We start from the raw sequence: 18515 nt of genomic DNA, 5'->3' as shown, positions 1-18515 counted from the left end.
CTCCCCGCGGGGCTCCAACATGGCACTTACAGAAGACGTAGAGCATCACGGCGGGCGCCGTGCCAGCCCCGACGACGTTCTCGGCTTCGCAGCGGTACTGCCCGTAGTCCTCGCGGCGAACCCCCCGGAGGGTCAGGATCTGCTCGCTGCCCACGGCCGCCCCGTCCTTGTACCAGCGGTACGCCGAGACGGGGGGGTAGCTGCTGCTCACCTCGCAGGCGAGGGAGACCGTGTCACCCACGCGGATGTTCTGCGCGGAGGGGTTGACCGACACCTGGGTGTCCTTAGGGGCGTCTGCAGGGAGGACAGACAGACACGGCGGGCAGCGGTGAGGCTGGACAGGACCCGTGGGACGCTGCCGTAGCCCATCCGGCTGTTTATATATGAGGGTCTGATGCGGGGAAAGCGGAGCTGGAAAAGGGGTGGGTGCGGCGGTGGGTGCCAGGACGTGCCGGGGAGCCGGAACCCGGCACTTCAGCAGCGTTGATGGGGCGAACGCTGGCCTTGGCCATGGAGAGCTGTGGGGGGAACAGGAGAGGGAGGGAGAAGCAGGGGGAAAATCTGCTTCGGCATTTTGTGAAGGAGACCGGGAGGGAGGCAGAGGGGGAGGCACGGTGGGTGGCAGGAGGGGGACCTGGGCAGCGCAGCCATGGCAGAGGTGACCCCGTCCCCCCGCCCCGCTCAGCCAGCCCCCGTGCAGAGCCGCCCCACGTACGTCTCACCCGCAGGACGACCTCCCCGGTCGCTTTCCTGGAGCCGTAAGAAACTTTGCAGAGCAGCTTTTTGGAGTGATCCTTCCAGGAGAAGGAGGTGGTGAGGGTCAGGTGGTGGCCGACCCCGCTCGTGTCCAGCTGGACCCGGCTGGACACTGTCGAGACCTGGGGGTCGTAGCCCTCCCAGCGCAGGGCAACGTCGCCCGGCGGGCAGATGTAGGGTGTGGAGCACTCCAAGGTGGACGTTTGCCCCTCAGTTTGCTCCTCACTGGCAGCAGTGCTCGGGCTCTCGAGGTCATCTGGGGATGGAGAGCAGAGGGTGGGATGTCCGTATGGGGTGGGCAGGCAGGGGTCTGGGAGCAGGGGGGGGATCTCGGCACCGTACCCACCCGAAACGCTCAGCACCACATCCCGCGCCGCTGACCACCGGTCACCGTTGATGATCTCGAAGCGGAACCTGTAGGGTCCGCTGTCCTCCGGCGTCACCCCCTGCAGCAGCAGGGTGCAGTTGCGGGCAGCGGGGTCCCCCAGGAGCTGGGCACGGCCCCTGAAGCGAGCGTCCACCTCCTGGGCTGCCGAGTGGTACACCAGCGTCTTCTGGGCATCATAATCCTTGTACCAGATGGCCACGATGCCGTCGCCAGCCGCCACACCGTCGGGATAGCTCAGGGTGCAGGGAACCACCACGCAGGAGCCGCTGATGCCCTTCAGGGACTCGGGGTACGTGACCCCCCACGAGCCGAGGGCTGTGTTGGAGGGGGGGGTCAGGGGGTGAGCTATGCCGGGGGCTGCAGCCCGCTGCTCCCCTCCTGGGACCCACCGGGGCCGCATCACCTTTCCTGAGCTGCCTGAACAGGCGGGGGGGTGTGGTGGGCAGGGAGGGGCTCGGGGGGGAGAGGTGGGAGAGAAGAACGGGGGTATGAGACAAAACCCCCCAGGAGAAAATTTTTAGGTGGAAAAGGGGGAGATGATGGGGAAAAGCTGGATCTGTGGGTGGTGCTTTCGGACAGCGCACGGCACCAGCCGGATTTGAAAAGCAAAGGTCTAAATAAGTAGCAAAAAGGGGAAAATTTGCCCTCCTGGCCCTCCAAGAGTTTATTTCCTTGCCCCTCCCGCTCCCTTCTCTCACGCCCTGGCTGTCCCCCTGCAACCCCATGCCCACCCCATCCCGGAGCCCAGCCCCACGCCTGGCAATGGGCACCACACGCCTGCCCGTCGGGGAGCGGGCACGGGCACAGCTGCCATGCGGGATGTGGCACGATGCGGCACGTGCCGGCATCTGCTGTGCCATGACCTGCGGGAGAGCGAGGACCAGCCTTGGTGTCCCCAGCGCCTGTCCTGCCTGTCCCTCGGGCATCGTGCACAGCTCCCGGCAGAGCCAGGGCGTCAGCGCTCCCTCTCCCACCCCTCCCGGTGTAAATCCGGGCAACCAGCCTCTGCAGGGCACTGGACCGTGCTGGCGGGGCAGGATGCAGCAGGTCTCTTGGTGGCACCGTACCTGGTGGGACGAGGCCGGCCAGGAGGACGAGCCACGGGGGCAGGCACATGGCAGCACCCCGGGCACTGCTGGGGGTCCCTGGGGACGGAGGCAGGGCAGGGTCACACCGCGAGGGTCTTCGTGGTCGGCGTTGGGCGGAGGGGACCCTGACAACAAGAAGAGGTGGCCAAAGGCGTTGAAACACGTATGTCAACACATTATTGATCCATGCAGGATCAATCCTGCTTGCAGCAACACCGGCATCGCTCTGGATGGACAGTGCTGTCGGCAGCAGCACCGCGGTCTCCAACGGAGAGCAGCGGCACCGGCGGGGGAGAGGGAGGTGAGGGGGAGTCCCGACCTCGCTGAACTCTCATGGGAGTCTAAGGAGCTAGTCCGGGTTTTGCAGTGAGGCGACGAGGTTTACGGAGCTTATTCCGTGCGACGCAGGGAGTAAATGAAGAATAATATAGTATGGAGACGGAAAATGCGTACGGCGCAGGATGGGGTTGGGCAAACGCCGGTTATGGGAGTCTGGGTTGAAAATAAAAATGAGGGCAAAAGCAAGCAAGCAGGTACCTGAAATTAAGAGGAGAGATCCCTCTAAAGAAGCACTCTCGGGGAAATCCCCGTGAAGGCAGAAATCCCAGCGACCTACTCACGGCTGCCAGCCGAGCTCCGGAGGGTCTGAGTGTCTGCGGGAAGGCACAGACGTGGGGACGGAGGACAGAGGGACACAGTCGGGCTCATGTTAAAGCTGTCCCGACATAGCAGCTCCGCGGGGCGCACGGCATCCCGGCTGCCAAAACGCCGGAGACGCAAAGGTGCCGGCACCCCGCGGGAGCAACCGAACCGCGGGCTGCGGAGGGCTGAGGGTCAGACCCTGGAAGTGGGACACAGATTTTTGGACTCCGCAGTGTTGATTTCAGTAAGATCAGCTGCGGGGAGGAGGAGCGCGGCCACGGCCCCGAGCGTGGCACAGCCCATGCCCTCGCCGGGGTGTGCCTCGGCTTTTTGGCGTCGTACGTTCAGGCGGGAAGGTTTTAACTAGGGATTTATCAAGTTTTAGTAGGTTTAATGGCTTTTTGCAGCCCTAGACCTAAGCAAACTGATGAAATTATTTTTAAATTTAAAAAAATTTTTCCTGTGATAAGCCAGATTTTTTTTTCTGAAATTTTTTCATTATCATGGAAATCAATTAATTGATTGCTTTCAGTTTAGAGCTTTATCAAACAACTCAGCAATGTTTCCGTATTGAACGAGGCAGCTCTTTACCCCCTGAGCCAGCCTTTTCCTCCTCCGATGATTTGCTCCTTTGCTACCACCTTTTTTTCCAACATACGCTTTGAATTCGCTTGCTGCTAATTTGGTTTAGGGAGGTATTTCAGACTCCAAAGCACTTGTGAGAGCTTTGATTTTGCCTGGGATTTTTCCTGGCCAAACTGAAGCACCCAAAGCAAATGAAATAGCCCTGCCAGCACCCTGTGAGGGGGTCCCACCGCCCCGGCCCCCCCGGCACTGCGGGGCTGGAGGGCTGCCCAGGGTCCGGGGGAGCCGGGGACCGCGCAGGGGCCAGAAATAGCCGTGGGATCCGTGGGGGCCGCTGGGCTCGGGGCAAAGGAGGAAGGAAGCGCCGGCTCAGCGCCGGGGTCCGCTCCCCAGCTCCCCGCTCGCGCCGACACCAAGTTTCATTTCTTCTGCCACATTTCTCCCGGTTTCGGTTTCTGGGCGGCGTGGCCGTGAGGGGACCCTCCGCGCGGGATGGGGACCCCAGTTCCCACCCACCCCGTGCTGCGGCTGGGGGCCACGGCAGCCCGTGGTGGGGCCCTGGTGCTTGTTAGCTTAATAAAATTAAAACATTTGTAAAGATTTCTCGACAAGAACATTTGTAATAGCCTCGGTGTGTGTGTGCACGTGCAGAACGCGGCGGCGGTCTGGGCCAGGCACATTGCACACGCCAGAGCAGAGCATGTTATGCATTATCACCTAATACCGACTAGGCAAGAATATTTCCATGTCACGCACTGGAAAACAGGCGGAAAGAGGCGATTACCCAGTGAGGGACCCTGTAACGGTCTCCTCTGCACCCACGGTCACTCTTAGCCTGAGCTGCCACCGGCCCCGCTGCGGGACAGCCAGCAGAATCCCCGCGAGGGCTCCTGTGCGCGCTGGCAAGTGCAAGGGAGATCTCTCACCTCCTCAAGCTTTGGCGAAAATCACCTATTGCCATAGAAATGCAGCAGCTGGGGCTGAGCACGAAGAGGGGACGCGTCTGGTGTTGGTCCCTTCAGCCTCCACCATGTCCCAGTGCAGACAGAGCAACCGAGGTGGGGACCATGGGGCGGTCGGCAGCGTCGCCCCAGGGACGAGGGGCGGAAGGGAGGTCCCTGCTCTTGTCCCCCAGTGCTCCCACCTACACACGGCTCCTCGGGGCCGGGGAGCCCACCTCCCCGCTGCCTGGCCCGTCCCTCCGCCTGCACGGCAGCAGGGAAGGGGGCAGCCCCATACCCCAGCCCTGCTCCACCACTGCCTGCTCTGCACCACCCTGGCACTGATCCTGCCCCGGTCCCAGAGACCGGGAGAGCACCCTCCACGCGGGCTGGGGGGCTGCGCGGTCCCGCACCACCCTCTTGCTGCTGCCGTCGTGGCTTGGCCGATCTCTGCCGCCCAAGGACTTGCAGCAAGCCCCCGCTGAGGGGTGCAGGTCGGGTGCGTCCCTGGCTCCGGATCCAGCCCCGAGCCTGGAGCCCAGGGCTGGTGGTGTCTCGGCAACTTCCCTGGCCCCAGCAGAAGACAGACGAGGCTCAACCCCACAGAGATGCTCTCGCCGCCGGCTGCCTTCACCTCCGCAGCCATCCACCCCGCAGCGAGGTGCCCGTGAGCAGTCCATGCCACGCCGGTACAGCATCACGCGGGCACCTCGTCCCAGCCCCACGGGATGAACCCCAGGGCCAGCCTCTGCCCCGGGTGTCCCCATCCAGCACCTCCGCCAGCACTCCGCAGGGAGCAGCGGCATTACCTGGAAGCGCCTGTGCCTGTGTGGGGTCCTGAGCCGCAATGCCCGTGGACGGCGCCTGCCCCTCGCCGCCTCGGGGAGAGCTATTTATCTGGTGCAGGGGGTGAGGAGCCCAAAACCACATCACTTCCCCGTTGAGGGGTTTGTCCCTGCCGCTACATGTGGGAAGTGGCTGACGTCGTCAGCTATTTCTTGCCTTACACTGATTCGGGGCTGTTTTGGGGCAGGAGCCGTGGTGGTCCCCACAGGAGGATTTTGCAGCACCCCAGACCAGGAGGGGCATTGGGAGGCTGCGTTTTCTTTGCCCCACTGCAGCCCAAGCAGCATCGCTCGCCTGGCACCCCCAGAGCCCCTCGGGGCATCCTTGGCCCTGTGCTGTGCCAGAGCCAGAGCAGGGCGATACCCCAGCCCCGGGGGCACCCACCCACCCAGCACACCCAAAGGGTCTCTGGGTTTAGGGCGCTGCTGGCATCCCCCCACCCAGGGCTGCTGAGCCCGCAGCGGGGAGAGCCCACGCTGCCGGTGCAGGGGACAGCGATGCCGCTGCAGCCGGCGTGCCGTCTGCCTGAGTCCTCCCTGGGGCAACCCATCACCGGAGACTATTTTCGCTGCAGCATGACCAGAGCGAGGAGAGGACCCCGCCAGCCCTCCCGAAGGGGGTTCCCAGCTCGGCACCGAGGCCGTGCCAAGACACGGGGGCGATGCAGAGGCTGCTGGGGCCGCCTGGCCAAGCCCAGGGGGTCTGCACTGAGGTCGGGGCACCATCCGCTTGGGTTTTCAGGAGGAGCCTGGGGGAACCCGCACAAGGAGCAAGCGGGAGCAAACCGCCCCGGCAGCGTGGCTGTCCCAGACCTGGCGCTGCAGCGTGTCCTTCAAGCAGGGGCTGAGCTGGTTTTTGGCTGATTTGGGGCAGATTCAGCCTCTGCCGTGAGCGCCTGTACCTAAAGCGACCCGGCGCCATGGCACAAGCCCGTCTGTGCACTGGGTAAAGCCGGCACTCGAATTTGATGGCTCGGGGTCAACGCTCGACCTTGTGTACATGGACTGGGAGTGTGGGAAACTGCCTCCGGGACCTCGTGCCGCTGGGCAGCGCCCTGCCCTCCCCTCGGCAGCCGCCCCATGCCAGGCTTGGCTCAGCTGGGTCGGGTGCTGAGCTAGCAGGGCAGGAGCGGCAGCTGCCTGCAGCCCCGCAGAGCCCCTCGGGCTGTGCCGCCCGCTGCCAAACAGCACTGATGGAAAACTGGTCCCAGACCCCGCCGGTGGGCACGGAGCCGAGCTGCCGGTGCAGGGAGGCTGTGCCAAGCCTACACCCCCCGCGGACGGGGCTCCGCGCGTTGCCAGCTCGGTTCGGGAAGGAGCTGAGCTGCGTTTCCTGACGCAGCACCGAGCGAAGAAACCCTGACTTGGGGAAATGCGGCCATATGGCATCTGGGCTCAGCTTGGCTGGTGCCAGGGCTTCTGCGGAGGGCCAGAGCGGCCATCTGGCCCCGAGCCAGGAAAGCCTGAGGCGGCTCGACCCAGCTCTGGCCCTTGTTCTGCATCAGCTTCCTGAGCCTCCGCTTCCCTTTTGGTCCCGCTGCACCGCTTTTGCTGGAGCAGACGCCATCTCCGCTGTGCCCTTGCACAGCACGGTGCTGGGTGCTGCCGTCCCCACTCGAGATTTGGGTGCTGCCGGGCCTGGATGTCACCCTTCGCTCTCCAGGGACCCTCTCTGCAGCCCTGGTGAAAAACGTGTCCCCGTGGCGGGCAGCAGCGTCAGCCCAAAGGTGCAAGGTCTGGGCTAGAGCAACCGGACCACTTCCACAACGCCGCAAGCTCTGCCCGAGCGGAGCCTGCTCCTGCCAGGACGGAGTGGGCTGCACCCCCGGGGGTCTCGGGAAGGATGGAGTCAGGGTGGGCTTGCGAGCAGAGCCGGGGAGCTCTCCTCCGGCGCGGCGGACAGACCCAGCCCAGGCTTGCCAGCGCCCGAGACGATGGGTCCTGTCGAGTCCCTTTCACAGAACCACTGGAAACCTGCACCCATCTCCAGGACACCCAGGCTGGGTTAGCCCCCGCGGAGCTTCGTCCCACGCCGTGGGCATGTCCTCAGGGCCAACAGCCCCCCTTGCCCCCAGCTCCCCAAGCCCTGCAGAAGCCCAGGAGTTCGGCAGACGCATCTGAAACGAGGCGTTGGCAGAGGTTCCCGTGCCCGCTCAGCATCCCCACCCTGCTCGCAGCTTGCACCCCGCCTGCCCCCCGGCCAGCCAAGCCGCAGGGACCCACGGGCTTCCCCAAATCAATGACATGGGCAGCAGCAGAGCTTGCCGTCGCCGCTGGATCAGCCGCTCGCAGGGTGCCAGGCACGTGGAGGCTGCCTGCCCTCCGCAGCCTTCGTGTGGGCAGCGGCAGCATCCAGGGCAGAGCCCCATCCAGTTCCTCTTTCCAGGTCCCGAGACACATTCCCCCGGGGTGGTGGCCATCTGCAAAGGGGAACCTTCTGGGGAAGTCGAAAGAAATGAAGAAAATCAGGGAAATCAGTGAAAGTGTGCAGTGTGCCAACGAAACCCGTGCCCTGTGCCCAGGGAGGGAGGGGTGGCTCTGGCTGCAGCCTGGGACAAGCATCTTCTTGGGGGTAAAGCTCTCCCCGCTTTGCCCCGTGGGGTTTTCCCGTGACGTCTGCTGGCGAGGCTCTGAGCGCACAGCGTGTCCGGCTGCGCTTTCCAGGGCTGGTGGAGGGATGGGGGCCAGGACTCAGCAAAAACCGAGGGGAGCTGTGGGAAGGTCAGTGGGAGGCACCTCGCTCCTCTCCCAGCAGGAATGTGGGCTGGCCGGCATACCAGCGTGATAAGGGGCTGCCTGGGAGCATCCTAGGAATTTGGGGTGTGGGCTGTCAGGAGGGAGAGGAGAGGAGAACATCGATGGGAAGAGCGAGCGTAAATCAGCCCTACCACTCTGGCTGGCAGGGATGTGCCAGGCGCCCATCCCGGGGGCCCCCCCGCTCCCCGCGGTCCCCGCTGGCTGAGGGCACCCCCAAAGCCAGCTCGGCAGAGGGAACGGGGGCAAAACCCTGCTTCCCCCCTACAAAATTTGCCTTCTGGCTTTCTGTCGGCGGGACGTGGCTGGAAGCTGGAGGAAGCAGGCAGGAGAGGAGATGGTGCTGGAGGATGGGGCTGAATCTCCCTGGAGCCCCCCCGAAGCCTCACCTTAACCTTCCTGGGGTGAAAGGCTGAAAGAAAAGGACAAATAAAATAAATAGCCGCGCCACTGGGAGACAGGCTATAAAACCGTGGCCAAGTCCCAGCGTCGCTGCGCTCAGCGCTGGCACCTGAGTCAACAGAGACTATTTTTCTTTGGGAGGGAAGACCGGGAAGTGCGGGGGCCAGCGCAGCGCTGTCCCGGCTGGGGGGGCTCCCGGGGGGCCGAGTGCCAGGCTGGGGGGAGAGGGGCTCTCTGCGGCCAGTGGGGCAGCCCCGGGCCCCTGTCCCCTTGCTTGGAGTCAGACAGATGTTGGGGACCTCCTGCATGGTGCTCCGGGCGTGCACCCCCCACCTCTCCAAGCCCCCCTGCATTGCACTGAGCACAGACACCCCATCCCACACCCCGCAGCCCCCCAGCCCAGCGTCGAGGCACCCGCAGAGGCAGGCACATATGGATCCCCTCTATCTGGAATGTGCTGGGGGTGCCGAGGGGGCTGGCAGGTATTTAACTCTTCCCCTCCAGCCCCCCAGCGCCGGTTCAGGCTTGCAGCGAGAACTGGCTTCCCACCGCCCCCCCGCCCCGTCCCCAGCGCTGGCGGGCCACCAAGGGTCACCCAGCCCTGGGAACCCGGCCCAGCTCATTTCAGCACTGGGTAAATATTTTCTTTGGCAGTGGGGTAGGTGTGAGGCCCCCGGTGAGCCGGGGCTCCCCCCGGGCTCCCCCCGGCTCTGGCCGTGGGCTGCGCTCTGCAGAACTGCTGGGGCAGGGGGGGACTGCAGAAGGGGGGGCGGTGCGAGCTGGTAAGGGGGTCCACGGCACGGCAGCCCGTCCCGGAGGATGCCCCAGCCCCACTGATTCCCCCCCCCGCCCCATATCTGGGGTGGCTTGTCGTCACCCCAACAGCGTGGGAAGAGAGGAGGGAGCGCGGAGGGGGGACGAGCCCTCATTCAGGGGGCTGGTTCAGGGGCCCCTGGGATGGGATGGGATGGGATGGGATGGGATGGGATGCGATGGGATGGGATAGGATGCAATGGGATAGGATGCAATGGGATGGGATAGGATGCAATGGGATGGCATGGCATGGCATGGCATGGTATTGGATGGCATGGGATGGGGGCTGCTGGTGGGGTGCAGAGCTGGGGATGAGGGGCCGTGGGGCTCAGGCAGTGGTGGGGGGCAGCAGCAGGAGGGGCAGCGCAGGAAGGGCCGGAGAGAGCTGCCGGGGCGAGGGGATGCTGCGGGGCTGAGGACCGGGGTTGTGCTGCAGGTTCAAACCTTTGCTCGTGCCTACGGGCAGAGCGTCGCCCGCACGGCCCCTGTTAAGTGCGGGTGTGCGCAAGCGTCCAGCTAAAATACAAAGCCCTGGCTCGGGGCGGCCCTGGAGGGTACTGCTGGTTTCTGTGCTTGTGAGAGCAGAAGTTTCAGGCTGAGCTGTTGCCTGACTCAAAGGAAATGTTTTGGGTTGGATTCAACATCTCCAGGAGATTTTAACATTCACATATGTAGACGCAAAGTAAGCTTTCAAGTGAAAAATCAATTTCAAATGCACAAATCTGACTTTTAAATTTAGGAAACGCTGGACTGAAGTGTTTTAAGCATTTCGAGTCACTGATCCCAGACGCTTCATTAGTTCAAGAGCCAGACAGTGTTTTCTGCAGTCCCAGATGAGAAAAGCGACTTAAATTATTCCTGTGACACAATGAGCAATAAAGTACAATGTAATGTGATATGACATGGCAATGCTCGTGCTGCGCTGCCAGGGAGCTGCACCCGCAGCCGTCGCTCGTCCCCGCTGCTGGCGGGCAGTGGTGGAGCCAGCCCAGGCTGTGCCGGCGAGATGGCCCACGAGCCGCCGCAGCCCCGAGGCCGGGTGAGGGACGCCCTGGGGGCTGCACGTTACCTGCAGCATCGCTCCCACCCCAGCCACTGCTGCAGCCCACCCGAGAGGTCCTGGCGGGACCGGACCCAAAGCCCAGCTCAGTCTAAACCTGAGGGTTTGCTTTTCCCCAGCACAGCGCCTATGTGCTCCCCTCTCCCTGAGGGACCGAAGACCCCCAGGTCTGAAGCCACGACAGCCCCGTCCTGACTTGGGCCGATGCTCCGTCCCTGCCGACAGCGGCGTGGGCAGAGACCGGCTCAGCGGCCAAGCTCCTGCCAGCACTGCTCCACAGGCAGCCGGGATGCTGGGATGCTCCCAGGGCATCCTGGCCCGGGCGCCGCTCCCAGGGACATGCTGGAGCTTCTGGATACCCCAGCAGGTCCCAACAAAGGGACTTGGCATCTTCGTGCTCTGAGGTCTGGGGTCGGCTGTGGCCTCGCTGCGTCCCCACGGGCAGGACCTGGCTCCTCCAACCCCGGGGGCTGGATGGGACCCGGGGGGGGTGCTGGCTGTGCGCAAAGGAAACGCCACCGCCCTCGCCCAGCTCCGGCACGCGGAGGTCCCAACTAACCCACAGCCACCCCTCGCTGCGGGGTTTGCGCACGCATGCGCACGCAGGGCTGGTGATGGGGAGAGGGACCCCCCAGCACCCCTTCGCTGCAGCGCCGGGCTGAGGACACGCTGCAGAGCTCCTCCGCGGAGGCAGAAGCTGCTTTTCAAGCCCCCAGGGACAATCCCGGGGGGCCATCAGCTGCACGGGGAGAAAGCAGACTGTGCCAACACCGTTGCAGCCTCCTACGATGGGCAGCCAAGGTCCAGCTCACTTCTTGCCTCCCCTCCCTCGTTCAGACCGCTCGAGCAGCCCCCAGGTCAGGGGACGCGCGGCATAAAGCCTCGGAGGTGCCGGGCTACCCTCGCCCCATCCCAGCCGGGATCCTGAGGTTGCTTTTGCCTTCCCAGGCACTGGGCCAGGGCAGCTCCATGTCTTTTGCTGGCAGCTCCGCAAAATACACAGAGACCAGCACCGGGCAGAGCCAGCCGTGAGGACAGGGATCAAACCCTCCGTCTCCAACTCCTCCAGCCGCAGGCAGCCATTCCCATGTGCTGTGGCCACCTTCTCACGCCCAGAGGAAGCCTGGCACCCCTGGCACGAACAATCCCAGGACAAGCCGGCCCTGCCACGGCTGTCCAGGGAGCAAGTGGGACCTGTATCCCCCAGGGCTGTGGCCATGGCCCTCCCTCCCATCCCCTCACCACCCACCCGGACCCCCAGGAGCTGCTCGGGCTTTGCGGAGCGAGCCCCTCGGTACCCGGAGATCCTGCTGCCGGTGACGCCGGTGGACGAGGGACGGAGCGGTGCCTGCTGAGAGGGCTGCCGCGGGGCAAGAAACGGCTTTGCCGTTCACGAGAGGTTTTGTGAAGAAAAACAGCAGCAGCTTTGGATGGAAATAGTCTGATTTGGGGTTTCTCTTCAGTTTTCTGGCGGGGAAAAGGCAGTTTCTGCCAAAACTGCTGGCAGTAAAACATCAGCTTGAAAAATCCGAATGCTTGCAGGGGGAGTTGAGAGAAAGCAGTGTCACGGGAAATTTTTAAGGCATCCTCCCACGACACAGTTTTCCCATGAAGGGTGCCCAGGGCCTCCGCAGCCTGGGAGACAGGGATCCCCCTTCCAGGCACCTTTCCCCCCCCCGCAAAGCCCTCTCCAGCCCCAGCGCTTGAAGCCAAACCAGCAGTACCACGCTCGGCTGCTGTGGGGGTACGAGACGTTCCCGACCCACTCCCGGCCATCCCTCCCGCCGCGCATGGGGCAGGACGCTGAGCCTGAAGTGAAGGATGCGTTAAAAAGCGCTCAGGGACAGGCGCTGTCAAGACGATGTCCCCGACATGGCTCTCGCCTGCATCGCATTACTAACAGCGGCCGAGATTGCGGGGAAGAGGCTAAAGATCCTTCCTACGCCGCTCAGCTCCCTTGTTCCTGGCTGCAGCCACTTTGCTACATCATTTCGCATTTTGCTCATTCTTTTTTCACCGCTCACGGTTATCAGGACCTGAAACATCAGCCTCGGGAGCTGGAGGCCCACGGGACCCCCCCGCTTCCCACCGCGCTGCCAGGGCTGCCGGGTCTGTGCTGAGCAGGGCCAGGACAAGGGGTCCTGGGAATTCAGAGCATCCCAAATCCCTCTGGCCTCACCCGTGGCTTAAAAGGAGCCACGAGTGTGGGGTGCCCTCGGTCTGCCCCAGCTGTGCCCTGCCCACCCCAGGCAGAGGGTGGGAGAGGCAGGAGACCACCGGGGGCAACCTCAGCAGCACCCATGGGTGCTCCAGGGAGAGGCCAGGGCTGGGCTGAGCAGCGGCGGCAGGAGCAGCCCCTCCTGACACCAGTCTGCTGGCCCCGGCCCCAGTCATCAGCTCTGCCCAGGTTTCCAGCCTTGCCGTGGGGCACGGCACGGCACCCACTCGGAGAGTGGGTTAGTGGGGGACGGGGTCTCCCCCAGGACGTTGGAGAGCTGGGAAACCCGGGCAGCGGCCAGGCAGGCTCGGCACGGGTGATGCCCTGGAGGGACGATGCCATGGAGGGACAATGCTGTGGAGGGACAATGCTGTGGAGGGGAGATGCCATGGAGGGACGATGCCGTGGAGGGATGATGCCATGGAGGGGTGATGCCATGGAAGGACGATGCCATCGAGGGGCAATGCCGTGGAGGGGAGATGCCATGGAGGGGTGATGCCATGGAGAGGCGATGCCATGGAAGGACGATGCCATGGAGGGGTGATGCCGTGGAGGGGTGATGCCATGGAGGGGTGATGCCGTGGAGGGACGATGCCGTGGAGGGGTGATGCCATGGAGGGGTGATGCCGTGGAGGGACGATGCCGTGGAGGGGCGATGCCGCAGCGGGGCAATGCCATGATGGGGCTCTGCGCAGGTCCTGGAGATGAAGAGGGAGAAACTTTTCCCCCACGCACACAACTGCGTGACAGGATTTTTCTGGGTTTAAGCCCCCAGATCCCCAAGGGACGGCAAAAATCCCAGGGAAAGAGCAGCTCCCCGCTGCAGCCTCCCTGTCCGGCAGTCGTGCCGGCTCCTTCCTCCCCACGTGCCTGTGGCCACTGGCTCCCGGTGCCCATGGAGGGAAGGCGGTCTCGGATGGGGGTCCCTGGGGGCCGAGCACAGAGACCAGGGGACAGGCAGCCCCGAGTGCACAGCCCCGTGATGGCTTTACCAGCAAATTAGGACCACCTAGATGGGGACCATCACTAGAGAGGGATGGAGGCGGAGGCGAGGGCACAGCTGGGCACAGCTGGGCACCAGGAGGGGACCCAGGAGTCCTGACCCCCCCCGGCTGGGACGATGCAGAGGTCCCCAAGGCAGAGCTGCTGTGCAGGTCCTCCCCCAGCCCTGTGCCCCCCCATTCGGGTCCTCTCGCCGGGTTTATTTTCCTTTCCCGGAGAACTCCAGCTGACCCAGTTCAGGAAATATTGGCTGACTGGTGGCGAGAGCCGTGGGGAGCTGGGGGGAGCGCAGCGCTGACTCTTCTCCGCGTGCCTCCACACCCAGAGCAGCACTCACGTCCTCTCCTCGTTAGCGGCTAACACACCATCCCGGCTGGCTAATGCTTTCCAGACGCCCGGCCGGCGGGGGCTCGAGGCTGGGACAGGCGGCGTGCAGCCGTAACGCACCACCGCGCGCACACCCGCAGCCCCGCATCGGCTGGCTCCAGCGCTGGCTCCCCATGCATCCTCCTCCTCCTCCTCCTCCACCGTGGCAGGGACCCCAGGGCTGGGACGAGGACCCCGGGGGTCCGGCTGGGGCGGCAGGCGGGACCCCACTGGGTGTTTGGCCTCGGCTGTGCCGGTGGCCGGGGCCGGCAGGGGAAGGGGAGAGACCGGGAAGGAAGCTGGCATGGCCACGGGCTGGGGGACAATGCCGGACCGGGGCAAGATGAAAGGTCTGGTGAGCACCACGAAGGCGCTGCGTGCCGCCGTGGTTTCCTGGGGAAGTCGGGTGCACGGGTGCGCATGCGTGTGCGTGTGCAAGGCGTGTTCGGCAGGAAAGGGCGGTTGTGCGGGGCTGCGCATGGCTGTGGTTCGCTTTGTGTGTGTGTTTCTGTGTGCAAGAGCATGTCTGTGTGTGTAAGACTGCGTGTGGGGCTGCCCCTCTCCCAGCATCAGCCCCGTGCCGGGGAGCCGGGTGGATCACGGCCGGGGGGGGGGGTCATGGCTGGACCGCATGGATCACGGCTGGGGGGTGTCACAGCCCCCCATCATTTCCTTGAGACCACACGCCCGGGGCCTGTGGGGCTCCTGGCAGGCACGGTGATGGCACGTTGGCTAGCGGCTGTCTGGACACCCGGGAAAACACCGGCGCCGCGAGCCGGCTCGTCCCCACCTGCACCCTGAGCCCCGCTCAGTAGCCCCTCAGTCCCTGGCCCCCGGCGGGCAGGGAGGGGTGTCTGGGGGGGCAGCCGCAGGCAGCTTTGTTGGGCTCAACTGGTAAAAGACAGGTTTCTGCACCCCCTGCCCAGTGCAGCCCCCCCCCGAAACCTGCGGCATGGGGACAATGGGGAAACTGAGGCAGGGACTGTTTGCTGACAGCTGTTCGCTGACAGCCTGTCCCAAACCATCTGCACAATGACCGCAGATGGCCCCCGCGCTCCGGTGCTTTCCATCTCCGCGTGGTTTCCGTGGGAAACTGGAGTGGGGGCCGCCAACCTGAAAAGCCCCCCCGCGGGGCAGCGCTTGGCCACCTCAGCACGGTACAAGAGCGCGGTGAGATGGGGCACGGTGCGGGGGGAACGCTGGCCAGGGCAGGACCTCGGAGGGACCCGAAACAGCCCAAGGGGGCTGAAGCTCCGCAAGGAACAGCGGGGATGGGTGGGACGGCCAACAATGGGAAAATTGGCAAATGGGCTGGTACCCACCCCGCCTGGCCGTCACCACCACGGCCGCGCCGGCTGCTCTGCCCTCGGCCGGAGCCCTTCCCGCCGGCTGCAAGCACAGGTCGTGCTGTGAGAAGGAAGCGAGCTGGCCCTTCCCAGGCTGGGTGTGCTCCCTCCCCGCTCCCCGTGTGCCCGCGCGGGGAGAAGGGGGGGCCGCGGGCGACAGCACCCCCTTTCCCATGGGATCCTCCTGGCGACAAGGTCGCGCTGACCTCGGTCTGGTTGGCGGCACCTTCCTTCGTCCCCGTTTGCACCGCCAGCCCCAGGCAGGGACGCCTGGCCGTGGGAGACGATGATGATGGCGATGATGATGATGAAGGTGGCCCTCCTCACGCTGCAGGTCCTGGCACAGGATGGACCAGCTCTCTGCTTTGCTCACTCTGGGAGACGCTGCCGGCCTTTGGAGGAGCAAACTGGGTGAACTGGGCAGGAGCGCACAGGCTGCCGGCGCGCCCGCAGGGCTGTGCCGGGCCGGCGGCTGCCGCGGCTCCTGGGGAGGGGGCACCCATGCTGGTGCTGGGAGCAGCACGGGGTGCCGGCATGGGGGACGCACCAGCCTGGCACGGCCCCGGGTTTGTTTTCCCCCCTGGCAGAGCAGAGGCTTTGCGTCCTGGCCAGGATCCGGTACTCCCTTCCCAGCTCCGCTTCTCCGTTCTCCTCCCGGGCTTCCTGTCTCACCGAGGCATTTCCATGGGCCTTGCCTCAATTACCGGAAAGCGCTACCTCATCTCTTGACGAGGCGCCAGGGAAGAAAACACAGGCGTAGCCCCCTCCGCCCCTCTCTTCCCCTCCTCCTCCCCTCCCTCCAGAAGCTTCCCCGGCTCCGGGGCAGCGATGCCGGGCAGGGCTCCAGCGGGGACGGAGACCTCCCTGCTCCTGCCACCCAGCCCGTCATCTCGACCCCTGCCAGCCCTGGTACAGCCCCAGTACAGCTCCAGTACAGCCCCAGTACAGCCCCGGTACAGCCCCGGTACAGCCCCAGTACAGCCCCAGTACAGCCCCAGTACAGCTGGGCACCTGCTGCCCCGCATGCCCTGGAAAGTGGCTTTTTCCATCCAGCCGGCGCGGGAACTGGGACGCAATATATGCGTGCATGTATGTGCACACGTGCGTGTGTGTGTGCCTGTACATGCCCACGCATGTGCACGCGTGTACCCCACGGCGACTGGCCCTGACTCCGTACTTTGCCCAGCTCCTGCCCGCGGGAGCTGCCTGCTCAACTCCCTCCCAGCCCAGCACACATCCAGCCACCTCCTAGGGTCTTCCCAGTTCCCAGACTGGGACCAGTGACTCAGGTGCTGCTACAGCACGAGGAGGAGGGGAGGGAGCGGGCAGCAAAGGGGCGGATAAATGTGTGTGCGTGCAGGCAGGAGGGATGCACGCGGGTAGTGAGTGGGGAGAGGGATAGATGCGCGTGTGCATCAATAGGTGTGCAGGGGGGACGGACGGACAACCAGCACATCACAGACACCGCTGGCACACCAACCCTTTTCCACGACCATGAGAAGGGTCCCCTGATGCCCTCCCAGGGGACGGTCGAGGGAGGTAAGCATGGAGCGTGGCCCTCAGGCTGCACTAACCCTGCAGGGCCCATCACCGGGGCGTCTGGGCTGCACAGCCCAAGGAGAAGAGCAAAGGCCCAGCAACTTTGCCTCCAGTTCAGAGACCTGAGCCCCCGGGAGGGACCTGGGCTCCACGCAGAGAGCTCAGCTCCTCACTGCCACTTCAGCATTCACCCTCCCGCCCTCTTCGGTGTTTGGATGTCCCCGCGGCAGTATAGGCACTGGCACAGGACGGTGCTGCCGTGGTGTCCCCTTTGCTCCCACCCGCGCATCCCCCTCCAGCGTCAGCCCGTTGCTGGCAGCCGATTATTCGGCATGTCCTGCTCCAGGCCACCATATCCCCAGCCGATGCCTTTGATCGCATCCCACTCGCAGGCAGTCCTGCCCGCGCTCCTGCCCCTCAGCTGGGCCCCCCCAGCTTCGTGCCCCCGGGGACTGTCCCAGCAACGATACCAAGGTTTCCCATGGTACGACTCCAGCAGCACGGAGCCTCCGCTCCTGATGGCAGTTTAGGACCTGCTAGGTAATCCCTTTGGGGTCCAATTTATGTGTATTGCGTTAATTTTTTATACGTTAATTTTATATACCTTTGTGGGTTTTTAATAAGACCACCCCACCAGCCTGCAGCGATCTGCAGGTCAGGGGCTTCGTGATCTCGAGGCATGATCCCAATGATCTCAGTGATCTCAATGATCCCAGTGATCTCAATGATGCCAATGATCTCAGTGATCCAAATGATCCCAATGATCTCAATGATCCCAATGATCCCAATGATCTCAATGATCCCAATGATCCCAATGATCTCAGTAATCTCAATGATCCCAATAATCTCAGCGATGTCAACGATCTCAGTGATCCAAATGACCCCAATGATCTCAATGATCCCAATGACCCCAATGATCTCAATGATCCCAATGATCCAAATGATCTCAATGATCCCAGTAATCTCAATGATCCCAATAATCTCAATTATGTCAACGATCTCAGTGATCCAAATGACCCCAATGATCTCAATGATCCCAATGATCCCCATGATCTCAGTGATCTCAATGATCTACCTGTGCTTTTGAGTCCTCCATGGACGGTTTCTTCTTGGCACGGAGACCTTTGGGAGCCACAGGACGAAGCCCTCGCCTGCCTCCTGCGCTCGGGACACCCCGGCACCGCTTCCCCGGCACAGCCTGAGCCAGGAGCCCCATCTGGAGAGCAGCACGGCTCGGTGGGGGGGGGCTGCGGGGCTGGGAGAGATGGGGCTCTGAAGTCAGGAGGTGGCTGGATGTCTGGACAGATGGACAGACAGGCAGGACAGAGATGGGCAGAGAGCCAGCGGTAGGTAAAGGCTGGCGCAGAGATCCATGGGGCTACGTCTGATGTGTCAGCCAGGATGAAGAGAGTGACAAAAACTGGGAGAGAAACATGCATGGGGATGGAGAAAAGACAAATTAATGGGGCGACAGCGCTGGCAGAGGTGGAGGATTGTCGGTGTCTCTCTCCTCTCCCCCCAGCATCCCTGTCCCCGTCTGTTTTGGGAGCCTCATCCCCCTCAGGGGTCCATCCCCCCTCGGCAGCCTGCGGTCCCCCGGCTCGGGGAGGCTGCGGCGAGCCCCGGGCTGAGCAGGGAGTTTAGGTTTCATTCCTGGCGGCGCTGGCCCTGCCTCCTCCTCCCGCTCCCACATCTGCAGCTGGAATTGCAATTTGAGGCGCTGGCTGGGCTGGGCGCCGGCCGGGAGTGGGAGTGGGAGGAAGGCGCTCG

At 64.0% G+C, this 18515-nt stretch overlaps 1 protein-coding gene across 1 annotated transcript in view; it reads right to left on the bottom strand.

Moving 5' to 3' along the window:
* SIGLEC1 (sialic acid binding Ig like lectin 1) overlaps positions 1–17795 on the bottom strand; it is a 31985-nt gene extending 14190 nt beyond the window's left edge. The window contains 5 exon segments of the mRNA XM_059817845.1: positions 31–294; positions 716–1012; positions 1103–1459; positions 2212–2289; positions 17384–17795. Of these exon segments, the coding sequence (XP_059673828.1) occupies positions 31–294; positions 716–1012; positions 1103–1459; positions 2212–2289; positions 17384–17795 (1408 nt within the window).
* Positions 17796–18515: the final 720 nt, after the last annotated feature.

Source organism: Gavia stellata, chromosome 5, assembly GCF_030936135.1.
Source record: "Gavia stellata isolate bGavSte3 chromosome 5, bGavSte3.hap2, whole genome shotgun sequence".
Lineage (NCBI taxonomy): Eukaryota > Metazoa > Chordata > Aves > Gaviiformes > Gaviidae > Gavia > Gavia stellata.
Note: the sequence above shows the minus strand (reverse complement) of the source record. Positions and strands in the feature narration are given on the sequence as shown.